We start from the raw sequence: 26,910 nt of genomic DNA on the forward strand, positions 1-26,910 counted from the left end.
ATTATTCAGGATTTATATACCGGCAACAGTTTGTGCTGCACTTCACAAAATAAGGGGGGGGAATACAGTACAATACAATGTAAGAGAGCTTACAATCTAAATGGAGGGGTAGGTGATACAAAAAGTAGTAACTAAGGTGGGAGTTGATGGAGAAAGTAAAAGTTCAGGTTTATAGCTGTATAAAAAATACACTCTGTGCACATAGCTGAATTATAGGATGTCTTTATATTTATCAGGACTTCAGGTTTAACTGTATGACATGTAAGTCAAGAACTATATCCGCAGAAACGCAAAGCTCCAAGATGAGGATCTAGCGAGTGACCTCAGAATAAATTGTGAAGACACAAGAGTTCAAGTTTCCCAGCAGGAGAGTTGGGATTCCAAGTTTCCAATCTCATCACATAAGAAAATGATCTGCAACTGAATCCAGAGGCAGTCTGTCATCAAGACCTTAGTGGTTGCACACAGGACAAGGGATGCCCACACAAACCACTCTGCTCAGCTTTGGCCTGGAACAAGGAGCAACGTTAGCCGTAGGGACCTCTTGGCCCTTTGTGAAACTTCTAGGATTAACCCAATTAATCAGATAAAGAAAATTGATCATTTACTCCTGAAATGCCTATTTCAGATATCAGCTACCGATGTACGAGGCCAAGATTGAATCCCACTTCTGGGTGTGTAATGCCCTCTAGTGGGAAACTGAAGAACATCTATTTAAACCCCGTGGATGTAAACTTCAGCATGAATGAATTGTAGACTGAGAGCTGGCACTGCATCAACATTGCGCAACTACTTCTAAATCACACAAACAGCAACAGCGAAACTGCCAAATGTGCCCAGCTCTCTCTTCCAGCCAGCCTTCTAGCCAAGCAGTTAGGGACCTTGTGTTTCCAGTCACCATGTACAAAAGTGAAGTGTTGTACATAGTGAACACACTCACTGGCTTAAGCCAGTTACTAAAAAAAACATTGGGATTACTTGTTGCTTTGAGGGTTTATACAATAACAAATATTTAGATACATTATTTCTACTCTACCTGATTTAGATGCAACACGCCATCGGCCACACAGTTGGTAAAGTAATACATAATAGTAACACATATTGACATTACCTGCTTCTTTCTTTTCGTGATAATGATGCACTCCAAGATCTTCATCTAGTATAGGGAGAGAGGGAAATCCAGATGGGGGGGGGTAATGTGTGTGAGAGAGAGAAAAAGAAGAGGAGAGAAATAGGACAAAGAAAGAGAAACAATGAAGAAAGGAGATAAATGAAAGGAACAAGAAAAAGAGGATGAAAAAAATTAGAAAGGAAGAAAAAATAACAGAAAAAGAGAGTGTAAGAGGAAAAACAAGGAAAAGAAAGAAAAAAGCAAAGCGAAAAGGACAAGAGTAAGGAAAAAAAAAATGAGAAAAAAAGAACAAACGAAAGAACGAAAGAGAGATAAAAAAAAGAGGAAAAAAAAGAAGACAAAAAAGAGAAAGAAAGAAAGAAAGAAAGAAAGAAAGAAAGAAAGAAAGAAAGAAAGAAAGAAAGAAAGAAAGAAAGAAAGAAAGAAAGAAAGAGAGTGAGAGGAGTAGGGTATGGGAGAGAGAGGGAGAGACATTTTTACAAAGCAGCTGAAAGCACTTGATTTCAGCAAGACATGCAATACACTGCTCTGTGCTGCATATCAGCCACACTCAATTGGTTTAACACAGCTCTCTAGCAAATGCCATTAAATTCTTTTTCCACATCAATACTTTCTCTGAACTCATAACAACAATGTAAGAAATTGTTCCCGGTATCTTCCGAGCCTGATTTTAATTTAACAATAAATTAACATTTGATCTGTGCTGGAAGGGTTGCAGATTCGCTCAGCATGCAGCTGATGTTCCCATAGTGGCGGTGGTGGAGAACCAAGCCACTAACTGATCCTGCAGCAATGCCGGTTATTTATGGTTGTGGGAGTCCTCTATACAATTATAGCTAACAAATGCAGGATCCACAACATAACAGTCGTGTGAAATTGCTTTTTTTGGCTAAACTGCTGGAATTAAAAATAGGAAATGAGTTCAAGCATAGTCACTGCAGTCGGAGGTAATCTTAAGGAGATCCAGGTCAGGAACTGTCAGCAAAATTATGTAAGGCTAGAGATAAGTCCTGGAAGAAGCTTACTGATGATTGAATCTGTATCCTGCGACTGTAAACATTTCAATGAAAAAATAGGTTAAGAGTAACCTTTAGTCCCCGTTCACACCGGTGCGACTTGTCATGTGATTTGGCAGTTCCAAATCACATGACAAGTTGCACTCCATTGCCGGCAATGGAACCATTCATATCGCCGCGACTCATGTCGCAGTGAATATAAAAAAGGTTCCTGCACTACTTTTTAACCGATTTCATTGCGACTTGCATAGACTTCTGTTAAAGGAAGTTGCAAGCCGCAATGAAATCAGCTGTGCAAATCGCACTGATGTATGGCTGGCTTTAAAATTGTGTGATTTTAAAGCCGCACCGGATTGAACAGGGGGCTCATGGAATCTAATTAAATTGGGGCAATATAATAGGAATCAGAACCAAGGCAACCAATGACACTACAGCTGTCCTACAGCTGACCACTAGTCGTTTTCTTTGTCTTCTATGGTACTTTAATGTTCCATGTAAATGAAATGGATGTTGGTGAATATGCAGGCTATACATTACATATTTATTGCTGAATTTTACATTCTACTCTAAATTATATATAGATTTACAAATGCACCATCTAAATCGGGGCAGTTATTAACCTACAGGAATACTCTTAATAATATATTACAGGACTCAATCCAGCAAACACTGCCTTTTATGGGCAAATCTTTTCATCATCCACTACACATGTACCATGCCCATGCACACCAGATGACAGCTGCTGAATCTAGCCATTTTTAGCCATATTTATAGCGTCAGTCATGTGCTCTGTGGCTGATAGGGGAGAGAGGGAGGAGTCCAGTGATTGGACAGGTTACAACACCCATCCTAATTACTAATAAACTGATTCTAGCAAAATCTGCTATTGCACTGACCTCCTTCACCTTTCTACCTTTCCCTTATTACCCTTCCTTTCTGCACTGACATAATCTTATTGGTTGGCAAACTTGCAGATTTACTGAGCACTCTATAGCACTAAAGAGATTTGCTAACTTACAGGACAGATGAACCCTAGCTCTATGGGCAGCCTAAAGCTGGCCACTTACCTTATAACCAGATTGTACAATCTTCCTTAGATTTACCAACAGCTGTTAAGTACCTGTCACTACCAGACTGAAAAAATTGTAATGGATTGCTTAGGTATTTCCTCTCACTAAGTGGTTGTTGATAAATCTTAAACTGACCAGACATTACAATTTGATTATACAATCTCCTTTAGATCTACCAGAAACTATGTAGTCTGGGGGCTTGCCTAGTTGGATAGAAATTGAATGGATGTCTTTGGGATGACCTCTCATCAGAAGATTCCTGCTGCTGCAATTTGCATCAGCTCAAAAATTATACAACCGCCACATATAAGAACTACTAAGCTGCAATGTATTATATTTTTTTTTGTTTTTGGGTTTTGATATGCTGTAACATTTGGATTTTCCCTTACAGATTAAACATATTTTGCCTAAAGGGCAACCTTACATTTAGACAGCTACAAGTGACCCCCTCTGTCTAGCAATATGAGGTTCCATCCCTCCTACCATTTCCCCATTTCACCAGACACTATTTGGGATTTTGCCCTTCATATGCAGATGAAACCACTACCTGACCCATCCAATCAAATTTAATGGTGTTTTCCTTTGCAAAGGAAATGTAAAGAAAAGTCTCTTGGCTTACAAGACCTTTCCATCTAGTTACAGATTTTAATATATTCTATAAATATCCTCAAAGCAGAACTAAACCCTCCTATCCTTTACAGCCAAGGAAGCTGCCATCTTAGACTTTATTTGATCTGCAGTTGTCATGGTGTTTCACATGTGATCAGTTATGACACTAGCCATTTGATGGCTTGACAGTTCCGTTGAGAGCACATGCAAATGTGACAGTTATCACTCACAGTATGCCTTGAATATAACTGTGTTGGAAAACAGTTAAATCACTTAGTTTAGTTCTGCTTTAAAGGAAATATCCTTACAGCAATATTTTCAGCCGTGCACAGTTGTACAGGCTACTCTCCTTTACTGAAATTGCTTACTCTGATTTCACTGCACACTGTGAGCTTCTTATAGTGTTTTAGAAGCTTCAGAAAGTCAGATATAGCCCATCTTTTTTCTTGGGATCAGGGATTGGGATTGTCCTGTATCACCTAGGTTTCCTCCCTAGCCTAACGGTCCCTGACCCACCCCTTACATTTATTGGATTTAAGCTGCTTCAATCATGGAGGCTTAGAGGTTGATTTACTTAAACTGGAGGGTGCAAAATCTGGTTCAGCTCTGCATAGAACACAATCAGCTTCCAGTTTTTTTTTTTGTCAAAGCTTAAAGCTAAACCCACAACAGTAAAAACAGTCCGTAAATGCAGTAAAGAATGCTTGTTATACTCACTGTGGAACCTAAGGGGTTAATCATCTGCACTGTGTGACCCTCTCCTTCTTACACAGTCCTCAATTCATCTCCTGATAGAACAGAGGCTAGGGAACAAGCTGCACATGCTCAGTTCGGTGTGTATTCCTAGAGAGTTTTTTTTTTGTTGGGAGAGTGCATGAGATCAGCACATGGCCAATCAACACTGTCCAGGCAGAGGGTCAGGGGTCCTCCAGCCTCATTGGATAGTCAGAGGAGAATGAAAACTTCTCCTACAAGTTTTAACCAGAAACTGACAGAAGTCACAAGACTGCTCTAACTGCTTACTGAGAAAAGGTATTTAGCAATTTATATTTACAGTATCTCACAAAAGTGGGTACACCACATTTTGTAAATATTTTATTATATCTTTTCATGTGACAACCCTGAAGAAATGACATTTTGCTACAATTTAAAGTAGTGATTGTACAGCTTGTATTACAATGTAAATTTGCTGTCCCCTCAAATTAACTTAACACACAGCCATTAATGTCTAAACCGCTGGCAACAAAAGTGAGTACACCCCTAAGTGAAAATGTCCAAATTGTGTCAATATTTTATGTGGCCACCATTATTTTCCAGCATGGCCTTAACCATCTTGGGCACGGAGTTCACCAGAGCTTCACAGGCTGCCACTGGAGTCCTCTTTCACTCCTCCATGATGACATCACAGATCTGGTGGATGTTAGAGACCTTGCACTCCTCCACCTTCCGTTTGAGGATGCCCCACAGATGCTCAATAAGGTTTAGGTCTGGAGACATGCTTGGCCAATCCATCACCTTTACCTTCAGCTTCTTTAGCAAGGCCGTGGTCGTCTTGAAAGTGTGTTTGGGGTCGTTATCGTGTTGGAATACTGCCCTGTGGCCCAGTCTCTGAAGGGAGGGGATCATGCTCTGCTTCAGTATGTCACAGTACATGTTGGCATTCATGGTTCCCTCAATGAACTGTAACTCCCCAGTGCTGGCAGCACTCATGCAGCCCCAGACCATGACACTCCCACCACCATGCTTGACTGTAGGCAAGACACACTTGTCTTTGTACTCCCCTCCTGGTTGCTGCCACACACGCTTGACACCATCTGAATCAAATACGTTTATCTTGGTCTCATCAGACTACAGGACATGGTTCCGGTAATCCATGTCCTTAGTCTTCTGCTTGTTTTCAGCACCAGGCTTTCTTGTGCATCATCTTTAAAAGACGCTTCCTTCTGGGACAACAGCCATGCAGACCAATTTGATGCAGTGTGCGGCGTATGGTCTGAGCACTGACAGGCTGACCCCCCACTCCTTCAACCTCTGCAGCAATGCTGGCAGCACTCATACGTCTATTTCCCAAAGACAACCTCTGGATATAATGCTGAGCTCATGCACTCAACTTCTTTGGTCGACCATGGCGAGGCCTGTTCTGAGTGGAACCTGTCCTGTTAAACCGCTGTTTGGTCTTGGCAACCATGCTGCAGCTCAGTTTCAGGGTCTTGACAATCTTTTATAGCCCAGGCCATCTTTATGTAGAGCAACAATTCTTTTTTTTCAGATCCTCAGAGTGTTCTTTGCCATGAGGTGCCATGTTGAACTTCCAGTGACCACAATATGAGAGACTGAGAGTGATAACACCAAATGTAACACACCTGCTCCCCATTCACACCTGAGACCTTGTAACACTAACCAGTCACATGGCACTGGGGAGGGAAAATGGCTAATTGGGCCCAATTTGGACATTTTCACTTAGGGGTGTACTCACTTTTGTTGCCAGTGGTTTAGACATTAATGGCTGTGTGTTGAGTTATTTTGTGGGGACAGCAAATGTACACTGTTATACAAGCTGTAGACTCACTACTTTACATTGCAGCAAAATGTAATTTCTTCAGTGTTGTCACATGAAAAGATATCATAAAATATTTACAAAAATGTGAGGGGTGTACTCACTTTTGTGAGATACTGTACTAAAATAATTGCACTTCCCTGTTCTATGTACTGTGGGAGACCAGATATAGTGAATGCAGGGCCCTGGGTTTAGTAACACTTTAACTGAATAAGCTAAAGTTAGAAGCTACCAGCCTCAGGCAGTTAGCCAAGGAACACCGACTCCTTCAGACTAACACTAGTCAAGGCATTTTGTTATTTGAATAACTACTCCCAAGAGCCAGCCCACTGCTGGTATCAGGGCTAAGGCCTTTTGAGGGGAGTACTGAGACAGGGTGCTGTGATGTTTTCAGGAAGGTTTGCACAGGACACTGCCAACACCTCTCACCTGCCATGATCTGACTGTATTGTATAGAGAAGCATAAAGACCTAATGACGATATTACTGGGTGTAAAATAAAGTATGTACTAAAAACTAAAAGTTTTTTATTTAATGGTTTCATTAGCTTGTTGATGAAGGGGAAACTGAGAAACCAGTTTCCAGGAATTTGTATAAACCTTTTACATTTTAAAAAAGTTCACAAAAAAGGATTAAAAAGCAATAAATCACCCTTTTTTCACATCTCCTATAGAGAAAATAATACTATAGTAAGAATAGCTCTTTTGTAAGAATTACATTTCCCAGCTAATTGATACATTTTGGAACTCTTACTTTTTCAAAAGCTACCTGTAAGGCATTGCAGGCTAATACATTACAAGCCTTTTCCAAAGCACCGGGGTTCCACTGAGTGTCCAAAATAAACTTCAATAAAACAGATTTACCTCCAACATGCAAGGTATTCTTCAGAGACCACAGGTACAGCTCAGTCAGGCAGAACGACATCTGTGAAAGAGAAAATAGGTCTGCTCAAAGAAAAGAACAACATGTGCAAATGAATGGCACCTATTATCAGCAATCGTATTGTACAGGCGCCGGTGCCATCAGCATCCAAAAGCATGCAATAGAAAAGTCTAAAAATCAATATTAAAAAAATAAATAAAAGATTTCTCTTTTTATTTCTGGTCACTGAGTCCTGAGTGTGTTTCAGAAAAAGAATACTAATATAAATTTTCCTATCGTGGTATAATTCTCATCATCTACAACAAAATTAGCAACATCCGAGATCATAGTGGACTTGTTGGCATTCTTGGTTACACCATACCACATCTGCTCTTTTTTGGCATGTTCATTGCCAAAAAAAGAGATTTCTGCTTTCAACAAAGAAGGTGAAAAGCTATACTGAAATAACCACAGCTCTTTCTTAAAACACGAAGCACTGTTCACCAACTTCAACCATTTTGGTGTGACAAATCTGTAAGCTAAAGATCCATGGAGACTGAAGTTCTCCACAGAAGACAAAATGAGGGCAATTGCGCCACCTGCAGGTAGTTTATGAAAATGTGTCTAATTTTTCAAGATAAAAAGTCAAACACACTCGGGTTGATTTACTTAAATAGTAGAGCATGCTCACTTTGCAAAACAAATTTTCACTTAGCTTAGTGAACGAGGTGAAGCCAAGTGTAATATAAATTTGCAAAGAATACCTAAATTATGTGCAAGGAAAACCACTTGAGTCCCCAGGCCATTTTCTCCTGAGATCCCCATAAGTCCTAAAGCTATTTTTTTTCTGTGTCAGTGAAGTCTTGGTTCTGTGCATTATACCTTTTTAGCATTTGTAATGTACCCTTATGTATTATACTTTTTTTTGGGACAGACAGGGCTTTCATTTGGCAGCAGGTTTGGAAACATAATTTTATCCCCTTGGTTTTTATTGGGAATAAATAGTAAAGAAAATATTACATTTTTCTGTAATTCTTCCCAGCATAGGGGGAGATTTACAAAGACTGGTGCACTCAGAATGCATTGAAGCTGTGCATAGTAGCCAATCAGCTTCTAACGTCATCTTGTTCAATTAAAATGGTCCTAAAGAATCAATTTTTTTTATCTTCATGCATTCTATGTATACGAAGGTAAAAAAAACCTTCTCTGTGCAGCAGCCCCCCTAATACTTACCTGAGCCCCGTAGCAATCCAGTGATGTACACGAGAGCCTCGGCTCTCTGGGGACTCTCCCTCCTCATTGGCTGAGACAGCAGCGGAAGCCATTCATCATTCAATCACAGCCAGTGAGCCAATGAGGAGAGAAAGGGAATGGGGCCGAGCCACGGCTCTGTGTGTGAATGGAGGGAGGGGCCAGAAACGCCAGTGGGGGACCCAAGAAGTGGAGGATCTGGGCTGCTCTGTGCAAAAAAAATAAATAAATAAAATAATTGCCTTTAATATCACTTTAAGCTTTGGCAGTAGAACATGGAAGCTGATTGGTTTCTATGCAGAGGTGCACCAGATTTTGCACTCTCCAGTTTTAGTAAATAAGGCCCATAATGTTTACCTAATTTACACACTCCCAGATGTTCACCCCAAAAATCATCAAAGTCTGCTAACCAAGGCCTCGCTCACTAAGGGCGATTACATGAGTGCCCCGTACAGGGCCGAGTCTTACTAGCACAGAAATGCAGAGTTGTTGCGTGCATCCCGGTGCCAGCAGTTCCATTGTTGACTATTGGGACACAGCCACTGTGTCCCAATATGACATCCATGTGGGTGTGGATGCATACATGTGCAGGTCCCCCGCACCCACACAGATGTCATATTGGGGCACAGTGACTGATGACATCAGGATAACAACACCTGTGCATCTCCATGCCAGGAAAACACGGCCCTGAATCAGGCACACATGTAATCACCCTATGTGAATGAGGTCTAAATAATATCACATTAGTGTAACTTTCATGTAATGTAATAAGCTGAAAGCAAACAGATGCATTTTACTTTAGGAGAGTTTTTTTCCCCTTTTTGATGCTACATTGCAACACACACAGGAGACAAAAATTAGTATAACATTAAAGCAGGCCATAGATGATGCGGTTTTCTTTCCTGCAGCCACAAGTTGCAGGAAAGTAAATTGCTCAAATCCCTCCTGTAGGGGGGCACACGGAGCTGTCCCTGTCGAGAGAACACAGTGATTATTGGTAGCAGCTATAGCCGCTGGCAATAATCGCATGCTAGAAACCTGACATGCTGGTTGTATCCAAGTTGATCGATGGATCAACTTAGGTACAATCAGCCTGCCCATACATGGATCGAATCTTGGTCCCTGCTGAACCGGCCGAGATTTGATCCATCTATGGGCAGCTTAAACTGTTACTAATCCCAGGACCCTGCATTCACTATATCTGGTCTCCCACAGTACACAGGAATATAATAGTTTTAGTAAATATAAACTGCTAATTACCTTTTCTCATTAGCAGTATATAGCAGTCTAGTGACTTCTATCAGTGTCTGGTTAAAGCTTGTAGGAGGAGCTTTCATTCTGATCGGATTATCCTATGAGGCTGCATGACCCCTGACCCTCTGTGTGGACAGTGCTGATTGGCCCTGTGTCAATCACATGCACGCTCCCAAAATAAAAATAAAACCTCTCTAGCAATACACACCAAACTGAGCATGTGCAGAATGTCCCCAAGGCTCTGTTCTATCATGAGATGGTTTGGGGACAGTGGAAGAAGAGGAGGATCAGAGAAGAAAGGATAAAACAGCCTTTTTACACAATGCGGAGGACTAACCCCTTAGGTTCCACAGTAAGTATAACAAGCATTCTTTATTGCATACACAGACTGATTTTACTGTTGTGGGTTTAGTAACACTTAAAAGGAGTTGTAAAGTCTCAAGATTTGTCACCTTAATGGATTAGGGTGAAAAACCTTCTGTGCTGCAGCAGCCCCCCAGAGCCCCCCTTTTCCTTACCTGAACCCAATCGATCCAGCGACGAGAACAAGCCCAGCAGCTCCAGCCGCTGTCTCGGGTCCTAATTGGATAGCTTGAAAGCAGCAAGAGCCATTTGCACCCCCTGCTGTCAATCAAATCCAGTGACACGGGTGCCGGGGCCAAGTCCTGCTGTCTGTCAATGGACGCAGCAGCAGGACTCGGGAGCACACCCACATGAGTGCCCCCATGGAATGCGGCTCTCCGTGGGGGCACTCAATAAAGAGGAGGAGCCAGGAGCGCCCCCGGGGGACCCCAGAAAAGGAGGATAGGGGCCGCTCTGTGCAAAACCCTTGCAGAGAGCAGGTAAGTATGAAATGTTTGTTATTTAAAAAAAAAAAAAAAAATAATCACTTTAAAGACAAGATAAGGTTGGGATGATGAGGGCACAATTAAAGTACAACAGCAACTTTAACAGGTTTGCAATTACTAGACATTCAGATGACATTGTGTTTACTTAAGTGACTATTTTACGCTTGCGCAGAAACACAAATGTCATCCAGATAATCCAACATCATTGTTGTGACCTCGGAATTAATCTGGGGAGGTAATAATAGGATTTTTATAACAGCTTACCTGTACAATGCTTTTCTTGGAGTACATCATGGGACACAGAGCCTTAAGTAATTACTTAATGGGTTTTGGGCCACCTTCAGGTATTGACTCTGGTATACCCAATACAGGAAGTTCACTCCCCTATATAACCCCTCCTCCTATCAGGAGCACCTCAGTTTTTGTAGCAAAGCAATATACTTAAATCCCAAAAGAGGGAAGGGACCTCTGTGTCCCATGATGTACTCCAAGAAATGGATTTTACAGGCAAGCTTTTATAAAAATCCTATTTTCTTTATCGTACATCATGGGACACAGAGCCTTAAGTAATCACCAAATGGGACATCCCATAGCAATGCTATTTGAGGGGAGGGAGAGACAACCCGTAGGGCACCCCCAGACCTCAGGACCTATACGGCTGCCTGCAGCACACTGCGCCCGAAGGCAATATCCTTATACCTCCTTACATTCACCTGATAAAATTTTGTGAATGTATGTACTGAAGACCAAGTTGCGGCCTTGCAGATCTGAGCCATAGAGACCTGGTGACGCACTGCCCAAGAAGCACTAACCGCCCTGGTAGAGTGCGCCTTAACTTGAAACGGGGGAATCTTACCCCTTGGATCATAAGTTTGAATTATCACTTATCAAATCCACTTAGCGACAGTGGATTTCAACGCTGCCTGTCCTTTCGTAGGACCCTCTGGCAGAATAAATAAGACATCAGTCTTACAAATCTGAGCAGTTGCCTTTAAATAGATTTTCACTGCTCTCACCACATAAAGACAGTAGTGACTTTTCTTCCCTGGAACATGGTTTTGGAAAAAACGATGGCAGGACAAAATCTTGGTTCAGGTGGAAACCTGAGACTACTTTTGGTAAAAAACCCAGATGAGGGCGTAACACCACCCTGTCCTCGTTAAAAATCAAACATGGCTCTTTACAAGAAAGAGCAGCCAATTCCGAAATCCTCTTTGCTGAGGATATAGCAACCAAAAATACCAGCTTCCTTGTCAGAAGGACTAAGGGAATATGCTGTATCGGTTCAAATGGCTGTTTTTGTAACACTGACAAAACTAAGTTCAAGTCCCAAGGGCTTAAAGGTGACTTAACTGGCGAATTAATCCGCATCACCCCTTGCATAAAACGCAGGACTAAAGAATGCGTAGCAAGCAGACTTTGAAATAAAATCGATAAGGCTGAGACTTGGCCCTTAATAGTACTCAAGGCCAACTTCATCTCTACGCCTAATTGTAGAAAGGCAAGAATTCTGCCTATGATATATCTCTGAGGGTGCCAACCCTTGGATTCACACCAGGAAACTTAAGCTTTCCAGACTCTATAATATATAGCTCTGGACGTTGGCTTCCTTGCATTAATCAAATTAGAGATAACTGACCCGGAAAGCCCACGTTTCTTCAGAATGTGGGTTTCAATAGCCAGGCCGTTAAATTTAGCGTTCGTAAAGTAGGATGGAATATCGGCCCCTGTGAGAGCAGGTTTGGCCTTAGTGGGAGGGACCACGGACCCTCCACTGCCATCTTTACGATTTCTGCGTACCATGACCTTCTGGGCCATGCTGGTGCTACCAGAATTACCAGCTTTCTTTCCAGCTTGATCCTGCAAAGAAGTCGTGGCAGCAACTGAATAGGGGGGGTGCACAGATCAGTGAGAACTGATCCCACGGGGTTACCAACGCATCTTTCCCGCATGCCAGTGGATCCCTTGTCCTGGACACAAAGTTGACTAACTTCATGTTGAATCTGGACACTAGAAGATCTACGTCCGGAGTCCCCCATCTTTGGCAAACAGCCTGAAAAATGTCGGGGTGAAGAGACCATTCCCCTGGGAATAACTGCTGGCGACTTAAGTAGTCCGCCTGCCAATTCTCTATTCCCGGAATGACTACCGATAGGCACGGAATATTCCTTTCTGCCCAAGTTAGAATATGGTTCACCTCTCTCTACGCTGAGAGACTCTTGGTGCCCCCTATGGTGCCCCCTTGGTGACTGATATAGGCCACAGCTGTGGCATTGTTGGATTGGATCTTGATAGGACAATCCCTTAACCTGGAAGTCTAGGCTTTCAGAGTCAGACGCACTGCCCGAATCTCTAGGATGTTGATGGGCAAGGCTCTGTTCTTGACCACTGTCCCTGGACAGTGGCATCTGTCGTTACTACTTTCCAGATAATTGGTCTGAAGGATTTTCCTTTCAGCAAATTCTGGGTTAGTAACCACTAACTGAGACTTTGGGACACTCTTGGGGACAGCCGCATTGGCAAGTCCAAAGCAGACAGGATATTGTTTTGCAATAGTCTTGAATGGAACTGGGCATAGGGGACTGCTTCGAATGAAGCCACCATCTTTCCTAACAACCTCATGGGATTTCTTTTCGACCTGACCATCCGCACCAGCACTCCAGGTTTCTTAGCGGTTTTAAGGAAAACTTCTCTAGGTTGAGGACCCAACCCAGACTTTCCAGGTAACTGGTTGTAATGGGCACACTTTGCTCCAAGCGAGCCACTGACTGGTCTATTAGCAATAGATCGTCTAGGTATGCCAAGACTGTTATGCCCTTAACCTGGCTAGAGGTGGGGCCAGTATTTTTGTGAACACCCGGGGTGCTGTGGCTAGCCCGAAGGGCAAGGCTACAAACTGAAAGTGCTGCTGTTCTACTTTGAATCGCAGAAACCTTTGGTGAGCGGGAAATATAAGGACATGCAGATATGCATCCCTGATGTCGATGAATGCCAGAAGTTCTCTTCCTTGTAGGATGGAGACCACTGACCTGATCGACTCCATGTGAAAGGAGCGGATTTTCAGGAACTGATTTAGATTCCTTAGATCTAGAATGGGTCTGACATCTCCATTTGGTTTTGGTACCGTAAACAGGTTTGAATAAAATCCTAAACTTTGCTCTTCTTTGGGGATCTGTATGATCACCCCCTGAGTCTAATACAGTGGAAACTCCCGTAATTCTTGTTTGTATCCTAGAGACACCGTGGAAAGAACCTGTCCTGAATTTCCCTTTGCCAGACTTCTGAGTAATGCAGAAGTCTTCCCTCCACTCTGGAGAGGGGGGACGCCGCTTCATGATGAGGCTTTAGTATTCTGCTTCGCAGATTTCCGGCCTCAGGTCTTCTTTTGAGCCTGGGCCTGACCCTGAGGTTTTCCTCTAGAGTCTGACGGCGGAGGCCGTCGCCACTGCCTAGAGGCGGATGCCTCTGGCGCAGGAGAAAAAGTCAGTTTAAATGAAGGAATGACTGGCAAAAGAGTACTCTTTCCACTAGAAATCGGTTGGATGTATTTATCCAAATTATCGCCAAATAGTCGCTCCCCATGAAAGGGGGAAACTAGTCAGAAGCTTCTTGCAAGGTGCTTCGGCTGACCAATTTTTTAACCAAAGGGTCCTACACATGTGTACTAGCACAAGCACAAGGCAGCATATGGTGAATAGAGTCCTTCATAGCGTCTATGGCAAAACATAATGCCTTTGGCAGTTCGGCCAACTCATGGACCTGTTGTGCAGGGAGCTCTTCAAGAGCCTCTGTGAACTTTAGGGACTGACAGATGCCTATTGCTGCGACTGCAGGCTGAGTAACGGTCCCTGCCAAGGAAAAACAGGATTTTAACAGGAATTCCAACTTTTTATCTGTTGGATCTTTAAGCATTTGTGCATTGTCTACAGGACAAGTTAAACTTTTATTTACACTGGAAATCGCAGCATCAACTGCTGGAACCTTCCATTTTTTGGTGAATTTCTCCTCCATAGGATAGAGAACTGAGAATCACTTTGGAGGGAGAAAATGCTTATCCGGATGATCCCATTCAGCATAAATAAGCTTTTCTAGTAATGCATGGACCGGAAAAGCATGAAAAGGCTGTAAAGGTTTTAAAGAACCCAAGGAAGAAACCGGACCTTCAGCTGACTCTGTTAGGGGTAGCATGAAAGTGGAATGAACCATCTCCGTAAGAGTTTGTACCTCAGATTGTGAGGTTAAAAAAGACTCATCAACTGTTGTTTCCTCTGCAGAGGAATAATCGGCTTGTTTTTCCTCACGATTGCCTGAGTGTAATACCTCATCCTGTCCCCACTGTTCACTTGGTAAGGGGTTTGAGGTGGGGGAGGGGGATCTAGCACGCTTCCTATCTACTTGGATGGAGGATGCGATTAAAGCCGCTAATCTTCCTTCTAAGCCCTGCAGGGCAGAGGGAAAATGCATCTTCAGTCATGTATACAGGGGCTGAAGTGTGAGAAGCAGTTGCACCACCAATTGCTTCCAATGACTCACCCTGGCTTGCAACGTCTGGTATGTCCGAAGACGACGACAGTGTGGAAGCATAACTGGAGTTCCCAGCGCCTGGGGGTGGAATTTTTGGTACCTTTGTGGTAGCTCTGGAAGTCATAGTGCTGAGCACAAAAGCAGAGGCACCTTAAGAAAAATATACTAGCTGCTGACATTTAGCAAAACAATGCCACCCTAAAGATCAGCTTTTAATGCTGTGTAACAATTGTATTTTCTGTACTGAAAATGCCTGTATCATCCCTTACGTGCCCAGCGCTCGTGTCCCTTAGTGTGTCAGACTTCCTCTCTTCAGTCATATGGATTTCTGATACTGAGAGCGTCTGTGCTTTAAAGCCTCAGGTGAGAGCCTGATTAGGTGTTCTCAGCGTCTTCCGCCCTTAGTGTAAGCGCCGTGTGCTCAACATGGACGCTACGTCCCGCACGCGGCGTCGCCTATTTCTTATACCACGCCCCTCTGCAATCCCGCCCCCCTCCTTGTTAAAAAAAAAAAAAAAATGCAGACCCGAAGAGGAGGAGGAGGCGCTGGCCGTCAGAGCCTGCAACTATGCTGCATTACCCGCCGCTGACACCTGCCAGGAATGTGCTGCTTTGTAATACTAGACTGTGGCGCAACAAACCTAGTTCATCTGTCATTATGGATCTACCCCCACTTCGTTCCTTTAGAAGAGGAAACACCATTTGTTCAACTAAGAACCCCCCTCTGGCTGCTGGGACCACACACACTGTTATAGCCGGACACAGAGCTGCTGGAAGCAACGTATCAAGGTATGTGTAATTTACCTCTAATAGAGATATTTTTAAGGCATACAATGTTTTACATATATGGAAGGAAAAGGCATAGGTGGAAATTTTACAGTTCCTAGGCCTCTTCCCTTACCTTATCCTCGCTGCGGGATACTGCTGTAATAGACAGATCCAAACTTCACCCATCACGGCGGGTTGCGTTAGTAAATCTTCAAAGACCGGATCCCTATAATAGGGGTTCCACTCCTTTGGACCTGTATAGCACCCCTCAGGAGCAACTTTAGATAATGTAGTAAGACCAAAATGAGTCCTGGTTCCTGGGGTCCAGCCCTCAAAGAGAAGCATTACAGGCAAAACCTCGTTCTTCTATGGGAGGCCCGGTTACCATCTTGTGGCCTCAGTGGTGTGGATGGATCCGGTCTATGGAGGAATTTAAATCCAGCATGGATCCCTCCTGGAGCTCCTCAGAGCACATCTTCACTCGTGACCAACACCTTAGACACTGGCGAAAAAACTGAGGTGCTCCTGGTAGAAGGAGGGGTTATATAGGGGAGTGAACTTCCTGTATTGAGTATACCAGTGTCAAAAACCTGAAGGAGGCCCTTAACCCATTAAGTAATGTATGATAAAGACATTTTTTTTTTCTGGTTCAATTTATTTATTTGGATTTGAAGTAAAGTAAATAACTTTAGAACATGATATGACAATGTCATTACAGGTTACAGTAGTTTCTCAACAGGTACATACAGTGGTAGACAGTCTTCGGAGGCACAATCATCAACATAAACAGAGCAAAAACACAAAGATCTAAATAAATGGTGTTCTGCAGCTACATCTTCTAGCAATATCTCATGTCATAAATCACCAGGTCTGATAAGAAAGACTTACAGTATGTTTAAAGGGCAACTCTCCTTAAGGAGGATGTAGTAAGCAGGAGAAGTAGGAGAAAGGGTCAATAAGTGAAAGGTAAAAAGATATAGTGACCAGAAAAGAAAGAAGAAAAAAAAAAAAAGAAATAGATTCTGTATGTATAGATTCATCAGTAGGATATGAAACTGGTTTGGGCCTCAAGCCCCCCCCCCTTTCTCAAAACCAGAGACATCAGATGCTAGCAATATCCATATACAGGTGGTAAAGTTCTATCCAAGCTCCCAAATGCATGAAAATATTCTTATACTTATACCCTAGGAGACTAGACAGATGTTCGTTAACCACTATAATATTAACTCTATGTTTGAACTCTGGAAATGGTAGTAGCTAGTGGGTGCAAAAAAACATAAGGTGTGCTAATTTTATTTGTGATTTAGTCAAGAATTTAATGGTGAAATGTAAATGATCCTGTCAAAGTTCTTAGGAATATCCGTATGAAATTATGATCCAAGTAGATGAAAGATCTTTGCTGGAATATATATATACATACAGGTGTGAAAAAATTCTGTTAATTAAGAATGCTAGAAGTGTTAATAGTTTATTTTTTTGACATAACACAATGAGTTAAAAAAAAAAAAATAAAAGTAAATGAACAGAAGAGAAATCCAAATCAAATCAATATTTAGTGTGACCTCCCTTTGCCTTCAAAACAGCATCAATTCTTCTAGGTACACACAGTGCTTCTGCACAGTTTTTGAAGGAACTCGGCAGGTAGGTTGTTTCAAGCATCTTGGAGAACTAATAACAGATCTTTTGTGGATGTAGGCTGCCTCAGATCCTTCTGTCTCTTCATGTAATCCCAGACAGACTCAATGATGTTGAGATCAGGGCTCTGTGGGGGTCAAATCATCATTTCCAGTATGCCTTGTTCTTTTTTAGACCGAAAATAGCTCTTAAAGAGGAGATCCAGGCTACTTCAGAAAAATTAAAAGTCAGCAGCTGCTGACTTGTAATATAAAGACACTTACCTGTCCAGGGATCAAGCAATGTCGGCACCCCAAGCCGATTCTTTAATCAGCTTCAGGTGCAGGCGCCGGCATCTGTAGTAAAGGAAACAGGAAGTGAAGTTTTGCGGTTTCACAGCCTGTTTCCTGTTGCCCATGCGCGAGTCACGCTGCGCTTTCTGAATAGTCCCACCTTCTTCTGGGACCTGTGTGTGTCCCAGAAGGCAGCGGGGGGGGAGGGGCCAGGAATGTCGTATATCTTACCCAGGAGATGGAGCAGGTACCTGTCAAAATCAGGCATCCGCTCCCCCACCCCCCCAAAAAAGTACCAAATGTGACAGTGGAGGGTGCAAACGAGCAGAGCTTCCCCTTTTGGGTGGAGCACTGCTTTAATGACATTGACTGCATGCTTGGGGTCATTGTCCTGCTGCAGAATAAATTTGGCGCCAATCACAGGCCTGCAGAAGCCACAACTCTATGTGTCATATTAGAACAATGATGGGCATAAATAATGACTGCTCCTGTGCCATTTAAAAACAGCACAGAGGGCTCAACAAAAAAATAACAGGATTTTTGATCACACTTTAAGATAACAGAAGTCAACACAGCTTTACTTTATTCACTGAGCTAAATTTACAACCTGTACTCCCTATGAAAAATGAACCCCAGCGATTTGCAAGTGCAACAGATCTCGCTTAATACTGCCAATAACTGTCAACTTCAATTGTTCAATGTTTTTTGCAGTTTACTCATATAAAATAAATATTCAAAACTGCACATTAAATATTTTTCAATATATCTTCAAGAAGGGAAATTTTATAGCATGCTGGATGGCAAAACAGGTCTAGATACTGTATTTTCCAAAATAAGAATAACACATTTTTGTGTTACATACTCCCATACTTGTTATTTTACATGCACATTATGAGGCTGTACAACCACTGAACTTATAGTGAGGTAGGTGAAGATAAAGCAGAAAGTGCCCCCCCCCCCCCTTTAATAAAATGTTTGAAGTACATACATGGGGTATAATTAAAGTATATGTGAACCCTCACCTTGTAAAATAACCCATTTAGTTTAAAATGGAAATGAAAGGCAAAACATTAGTGATCACATGCCCTCTGTTCTCACCTGCATACGGATCTTAGAGAGCTAGGAGAGGAGAAGCGACAGCATACTGGTTATCCCAGTGAATGGCTGTGCAGGGGGGGCATGTCAGCACATGTCTGACTATTGGAGGAGAGCAGGCTGAGTTCTCAGCACAGCTAGAAAACTGACCAGGCTGTGCTCTCATGCCTAGTGTGGTCAGCTTTTAATAGGAAAACAGAGGGGCTGGCAGGAACACCAAGTATTTCACACAACGTAAACAATACAAACAGAACAGGAAATACTTTTATACAAGTACATGGTACAGCAGGCACATATCAGGAATATGAAATTTTGAGTTTGACATATTCTTTAAGAACAGAATAAGGAGCAGCAATATCCGGGTGGTTGGTCTCCCTAAAAAGGTAGAAGACAACAACCCAAAAGTAGAAAATTGGATCAATGCTGATGCTACAGGGTGAGGGAGAGCACAAGTGTGCACGTGTCGGTTCTGAATGAGGAAGAGCGCTCGTTCCTGTGATGCTGGGCACGAACGCTCAATATACAGAGCATTCCAAATTCTGGGCAAGAGAAGGCTATGGGGGTACAACTTATGGCCCCTTGGTAAGGTATTAAAACTAAGCACAATATCTCAAACGGGCATTCATTTATCCTCTGTCATCACATCTCTGGTTGCACAGGATAAGTCTAGCTTTTTGCCAAACAAATGCACCCATTACAATATCAGAAGGCTTTACAACAGTGGTTCTCAACCTTTCTAGTGCTGTGACCCCTTGATAAAATTTCCCAAGTTGTGGGGACCCCTAACAGTAAAATTATTTTCGTTGGTTATTTCATTGCAGTAATTTTGCGACTGTTATGAATCAAAATATAAATATCTGATATGCAGGATGTATTTCCATTCCTACAAATTTAACATCTTAAAGTGTAGTGATTAATCACAAAAACAATCTGTAATATACAGCGCAAAATATTTATTTAACATATAAGTTACAAATGAATAAAATGCCCCACCAAGAGACAGGGTGCCGGGCAGATGGCGGGCGGGTGGCGGGGCACAGTGGGAGCATTGATATGGCACAGGTGCAGCATTTGATGGTACAGTGGGAGCATTTGATATGGCACAGTGGCTGCGTTTGATGGGCACAGTGGCTGCGTTTGATGGGTACAGTGGCTGAGTTTGATGGCACAGTGGCGGCAATTGATGGGTACAGTGGCTGCGTTTGATGGCACAATGGCTTTGATGGCACAGTGGCGGCGTTTGATGGGCACAGTGGCTGCGTTTGATGGGCACAATGGCTGCGTTTGATGGGCACAGTGGCTGCGTTTGATGGCACAGTGGCGGCAATTGATGGGCACAGTGGCGGCAATTGATGGGCACAGTGGCGGCGTTTGATGGCCCAGTGGCGGCGTTTGATGGCCCAGTGGCTGCAAATGATGGGTACAGTGGCTGCGTTTGATGGCACAGTGGCTGCGTTTGATGGGCACCGTGGCGACGTTTGATGGGCACCGTGGCGACGTTTGATGGAACAGTGGCGGCGTTTGATGGCACAGTGGCGGCGTTTGATGGCACAGTGGCGGCAATTGATGGGCACAGTGGCGGCAATTGATGGGCACAGTGGCGGCAATTGATGGGCACAGTGGCGGCAATTGATGGCACAATGGCGGCGTTTGATGGCACAGTGGCAGCGTTTGATGGCACAGTGGCGGCGTTTCTTGGCACAGTGGCGGCAATTGATGTACAAAATAGCTTTTACTAATTAGTATCTCTGACTTACCAAATCACTGGTGTTCCATCAGAATCAGCAAGCCGTCTGTGTTAACCGGAAAAGACGTTTCGCCGCCGCCATCTTGGTAGACTCGTCCTCAGCAAGCAGACTTCGCTGGGTGTAAAAAGATGTCCGCTTGCCGACTTCTAAGTGTAGCCTCACTGCGGATGAGAGTACCAAGACGGCGCTGACGGAACGTCACTTCCGTGCGGTCTCTCCTCTCCCGGAAGTGACATATTGCTGGCCGAGATGGACAGACTTTTGTGTAACACAGTAACTTTGGGTCCGTCTCGGCTAGCATTCGCGACCCCCTGGCTAATCAGCAATCGACCCCCAGGTTGAGAACCGCTGCTTTACAATAACATATTTCAGAGGGAAATGTATCAGATGGGTAAAACTACTCTAAGCTGCTCCTAAGGCCAGGCTTAAAACCAACTAAAATATCACGGCATCATTTTCGCTCCTCCACAGGGGAATCAGTCAGGGTTGCCCCTATCCCCATTGCTGTTCTCACTTGCCAATGAACCTCTTGCAAACTGCATAATACAATCAGCAGCGACCAGAGGCATACAATACATCTCATTATACTCCCATGACACTTATTTAGACAACTGTGAATCATTTACCAACCTACTGCTTGACATGGAGAGCTTTGGTAAGACATGTGGTCTGAAAGTGAATTGGAAAGAAAATCCTTTACTACTGGACCCCCCCTTCCAAATGCCCTGTGTTGTCAAATCCCATCTCCTTCCACCAAACTCCCTTAAATACCCGGAATTACAAACATCTAACAACTTCACTGAATTCATTACACTTAAATCGGAACTTCAGTCACTTTTTCAACTTTTCATCTATTAAATCTTCTACCCTTGTTATTTTAACTTTGGATAGTAAAACATTTTTTTTGTGCCAGTAAATACCTTATACAGCCCATTTCCTGTTTCTTGTCTGGTAAAAAGCCTAGGTGTATGACATCATGCACAGCTCTCACTCTCGTGAGAGTTTGCCAGGAAGGGAGGGTGATGAGTCATAAGAGGGCAAATGATAGTTGAAGAGCTGAAGGTGTCCCTCTGTGTGTCTGTGTAAATCCAGTAAGTGAATAGGCAGCACCTTCAGCTGCCCACAGTTAAAATGGTTGCAGCCAGACTCGGTGGAGGGAGATTTCTGCAGCATATTTTGCAAGTACAGAATCATAGTATATAAAATAATATGCAAAGTGGTTGGAGGGAAGCTTCAGAATGGCAAAGATGTTTTTATTATAAATTATGTGAGCAGACTGCAGTTCCTCTTTAATAAAGACCCTATCCTTCTACAAATGAACTTTCATATGGAGCTTACTACCTCTGGATCTTCTTGGCCTTATAAATCTCATAAACATGATTTATCTCACCAAAATCCTTTTTTATTGAAGACATCTCCTGTCTTTCTTTCAAATGGTCCAAAAGTTTGAATCTATGATCTCGTCCTTCATATGAAACAAAATGCAACCCTGTATTAATAAAACAGGCCTCTCAAGCCTCCATGTCTGTTGGGGGGCTTGCTGAACTTTACTGCTATAACTACTTTATGGCATCCCAATTGCCCTGAGTCCATGACTGGATGATCTTGAAGAATGCTTCCACAGCTCTTTCAATAGTTTTGTATTCACAAAATAACCTGATAGCCTGTTTATACTCAATACTATTAACAAACTGCAATAACCTTTCCTCATTGGATATATCCACTGTATAATGGCCTGGATTAGAGCTGACGACAAGTCCTATATAAAGAGATCTATTTCCTCCCCCTTGTTGAACAACTTCCAGAAACTGGACTGCAGAAAGTCAAAGGTGATCTGCAATCTAAACTGTGGTCAGACCAAGGTGTTACGTAACTCTTCCACTTCCATTTTTGGATGGGATTTTTATCTCCTTTGACCAACTGAAAGCTAGTTACAATACTATCGAGAACCATTTCTTCAGATATCTCACTTTTTCTCATGCCAATTCCACTTTATTTTACAATCTTATTCTCCGGCTATCAAGGTCCCACCTGGAAGCCTCTATGTATGAGAAGACTGTTGGCAAACCCATGTCTGATGTCTATGCCTTATATACAATCAAGTCCCTGACCCTTTAACATGGTTCAACACAAGTGGACTCACCTTCTCCATTCTTCAGAGGGTGACCTGTGGAAAGATCTGGAACCTGTCTTGTTCAAGGAGGCAGTCATTACCACAGACAAGCTTATTGAAATTGAAAGTGTATCTTTGGTGTAAAATAAATATCTAATCATTAATTTCCTTTGTTCTAGCCTAGTTAAAGTTAAATAAAATAATTTTCCCCAATGTAACTTCAGTTGTTAGTAGAGTTAGTATCCAATTTATGTATAAAAAGATGTTAGCTTATAAAAAACACAGAGCAGATACATTTCTTACAAATTGGCAGATATGGCTTTTGAACCCTTAAGCCTTAAGAGTCTCTTGGTAATTCGGTAAGCTCGAGCCTCGCTTTTGGCACTTCACATTCTAGTCTTTTAGGAATGCTAGAAGCTGGTTTACCTTAATTCTCTTCTCTCTAAACCAGGGATGCCCAATCAGAGTGCTCTAATGTGGCCCGCGGCCTCATGTTTTGGGATGGTGGGTCAGCAAGCCCAGATCGCGGGTAGTCGTCCCACCATCCCAAAGCATCAGTGTTCTGAATGGAGCCATCGGTAGAGGAAGCAAACGGCTGAGGAGCAGACCTGCATAAGCCGATGCATCCTGTATAGCAACAGCTCCTGTCACAGGCAGAGTGATACCAAATGCACTCCGCCTGGGACAGCAACAGTCAGCAATACCTGAATGGAAGACTGTTATTAAAGGCCAGTTTATTACTAAAATCACAGTATATATACTGTATACAGTGCCTTGAAAAAGTATTCATCCCCCTTGAAATTTTCCACATTTTGCCATGTTACAAACAAAAACATACAGTTGTGCTCATAAGTTTACATAACCTGGCAGAATTTATGATTTCTTGGCCATTTTTCAGAGAATATGAATGATAACACAAAAACTTTTCTTTCACTCATGGTTAGTGTTGGGCTGAAGCCATTTATTATCAAACAACTGTGTTTACTCTTTTTAAATCATAATCACAACAGAAACTACCCAAACGACCCTGATCAAAAGTTTATACACCCCAGTTCTTAATACTGTGTGTTGCCCCTTTAACATCAATGACAGCTTAAAGTCTTTTGTGGTATTTGTGGATGAGGCTCTTTATCTTCTCAGATGGTAAAGCTGCCCATTCCTCTTGGCAAAAAGCCTCCAGTTCCTGTAAATTCTTGGGCTGTCTTGCATGAACTGCACGTTTGAGATCTCCCCAGAGTGGCTCAATGATATTGAGGTCAGGAGACTGAGATGGCCACTCCAGAACCTTCACTTTATTCTGCTGTAGCCAATGACAGATCGACTTGGCATATTGTAATTGGGATACTTTGTGGCATTTGCGTAGTAATGGTTTTCTTCTGGCGACTTGACCATGCAGCCCATCTTTCTTCAGGTGCTTCCTTATTGTGCATCTTGAAACAGCCACAACACATGTTCTCAGAGAGTCCTGTATTTCACCTGAAGTTATTTGTGGGTTTTTCTTTGCATCCCGAACAATTTTCCTGGCAGTTGTGGCTGAAATTTTAGTTGGTCTACCTGACTGTGGTTTGGTTTCAACAGAACCCCCCATTTTCCACTTCTTGATTAGAGTTTGAACACTGCTGATTGAAATTCTCAATTCCTTGGATATCTTTGTATATCCCTTTCCTGTTTTATACAGTTCAACTACCTTTTCCCGCAGATCCTTTGACAATTCTTTTTCTTTCCCCATGACTCAGAATCCAGAAACATCAGCGCAGCACTGGATAAAAGATGCAAGGGTCTGTCAGGTGTCCAGAAACTCATTGACCTTTTATACACACACTAATTACAAGCAAACAGATCACAGGTGAGGTTGGCTACCTTTAATAGCTATTCAAACCCCTTAGTGTCAACTTGTGTGCATGTTATCAGGCCAAAATCACCAGGTTATGTAAACTTTTGATCAGGGTCATTTGGGTAGTTTCTGTTGTGATTATGATTAACCAGTTACCAACCGGCCTATAGCCGAATGACGGCTGCAGGGCGGTTGGATAACTCTGGGTGGACGTACTATGACGTCCTCCCAGAATTCCCCTCTCGCGCGCCCCCTGGGGCGCGCACCCGAACACATCCGTGACCGCCGGGGCATCACGGATCCCGGTAAATGGCCGCTAATCGCGGCCGTTTACCATGTGATCGTGCCGTCAAATGACGGCGCGATCACATGTAAACAGACCGGCGTCATCTGATGACGCCGGTTCCTCTCCTCCCCTCCTGTGTACCGATCGGTACACAGTGAGCGGGGAGGGGGATGGATGGATGTCTGCAGCACTGTGGGCTGTATGTGTAGTGCCCACAGCGCTGCACAGAGACATCCATCCATCCATGCTCAGCCATCCCTCACTACTAATGCTGTGCAATACTCTGCAATACCCCCACAATACTCTGCAATGCTGTGCAATACTCTGCAATACCCCCACAATACTCTGCAATACCCCCACAATACTCTGCAATGCTGTGCAATACTCTGCAATACCCCCACAATACTCTGCAATACCCCCACAATACTCTGCAATACCCCCACAATACTCTGCAATGCTGTGCAATACTCTGCAATGCTGTGCAATACTCTGCAATACCCCCACAATACTCTGCAATGCTGTGCAATACTCTGCAATGCCCCCACAATACTCTGCAATGCTGTGCAATACTCTGCAATGCCCCCACAATACTCTGCAATGCTGTGCAATACTCTGCAATGCTGTGCAATACTCTGCAATGCTGTGCAATACTCTGCAATGCCCCCACAATACTCTGCAATGCTGTGCAATACTCTGCAATGCCCCCACAATACTCTGCAATGCTGTGCAATACTCTGCAATGCCCCCACAATACTCTGCAATGCCCCCGCCATACTCTGCCATGCCCCCGCCATACTCTGCCATGCCCCCGCCATACTCCGCCATACCCCGCCATACTCCGCCATACTCCGCAATACCCCGCCATACCCTGCCATGCTGAGCCATGCTCAGCTGTACTCGCCCTCTGTATGTGGCCAGGCTGTGGAAGTCTCACACATGGGGTATCGCCGTACTCAGGAGGAGCAGGAGAATCTATTTTGGGGTGTCATTTTTGGCATGTACATGTTATGTGGTAGAAATATTGTATAAATGGACAACTTTGTGTTAAAAAAAAAAAAAGCGTTTTAACCACTTCCCGCCCGCCGGCCGTCATACAACGTCCTTGACTTTGTGCGGAGATATCTGAATGATGGTTGCAGCTACAGGCATCATTCAGATATCAGCTTTTTCAGCCGGCGATTCCCTACACCATGAGAATGATCATAGCAGCTGTTCCACTGCTTGATCGTTCTTACGGGAGGCGAGAGGGGACGTCTCCCCTTCCCGCCGCCTTGCGGTGCTTCTACCGACTCACCGCTACGATCGAAGCCAGGATCTTTTTTTTTTTTTTTAATTTCAGGCTTCCCAGCCTAGAGGTGAGATGTGGGGTCTTATTGACCCCATATCTCACTGTAAAGAGGACCTGTCATGCCATATTCCTATTACAAGGATGTTTATATTCCTTGTAATAGGAATAAAAGTGGTCAAAATTTTTTTTTTTGGGAAAAAAGCATCAAACTAAAATAAATAAAGTAAAATGAACAATAAAAAAAAAAAAAAAATTTTAAAGCGCCCCTGTCCCTGTGTGCTCGCATGCAGAAGCGAGCGCATACGTAAGTCCCGCCCACATATGAAAACGGTGTTCAAACCACACATGTGAGGTATCGCTGCGATCGGTAAAGCGAGAGCAATAATTTTGGCCCTAGACCTCCTCTGTAACTCAAAACATGTAACCAGTAAAAAATTTTAAAACGTCGCCTATGGGGATTTTTGAGTAGCAAAGTTTGGCGCCATTCCACAAGCGCGTGCAATTTTGAAGGGTGACATGTTGGGTATCTATTTACTCGGCGTAACTTCATCTTTCACATTATGCAAAAACATTGGGCTAACTTTACTGTTTTGGTTTTTGTAAAGCACAAAACAGTTTTTTTTCCAAAAAAAACGCGTTAAAAAAATTGCTGCGCAAATACCGTGCAAGATAAAAAGTTGCAACAACCGCCATTGTATTCTCTAGGGTCTTTGCTAAAAAAACATATATAATGTTTTGGGGTTCTAAGTA

At 43.1% G+C, this 26,910-nt stretch overlaps 1 protein-coding gene across 1 annotated transcript in view; it reads right to left on the reverse strand.

Annotated features, from left to right (window-relative positions):
- The window catches only part of WDPCP (WD repeat containing planar cell polarity effector), a 684,160-nt gene that overhangs the window by 585,745 nt on the left and 71,505 nt on the right, over positions 1-26,910 (reverse strand). Inside the window, exons 2-3 of the mRNA XM_073628184.1 lie at positions 7,247-7,307; positions 1,112-1,156 (exon numbers count right to left, since the gene is read on the reverse strand). Coding sequence (XP_073484285.1) covers positions 1,112-1,156; positions 7,247-7,307 — 106 coding nt within the window. The remainder of the gene's footprint in view (positions 1-1,111; positions 1,157-7,246; positions 7,308-26,910) is intronic.

This window comes from Aquarana catesbeiana, linkage group LG04 (assembly GCF_042186555.1).
Source record: "Aquarana catesbeiana isolate 2022-GZ linkage group LG04, ASM4218655v1, whole genome shotgun sequence".
NCBI lineage: Eukaryota > Metazoa > Chordata > Amphibia > Anura > Ranidae > Aquarana > Aquarana catesbeiana.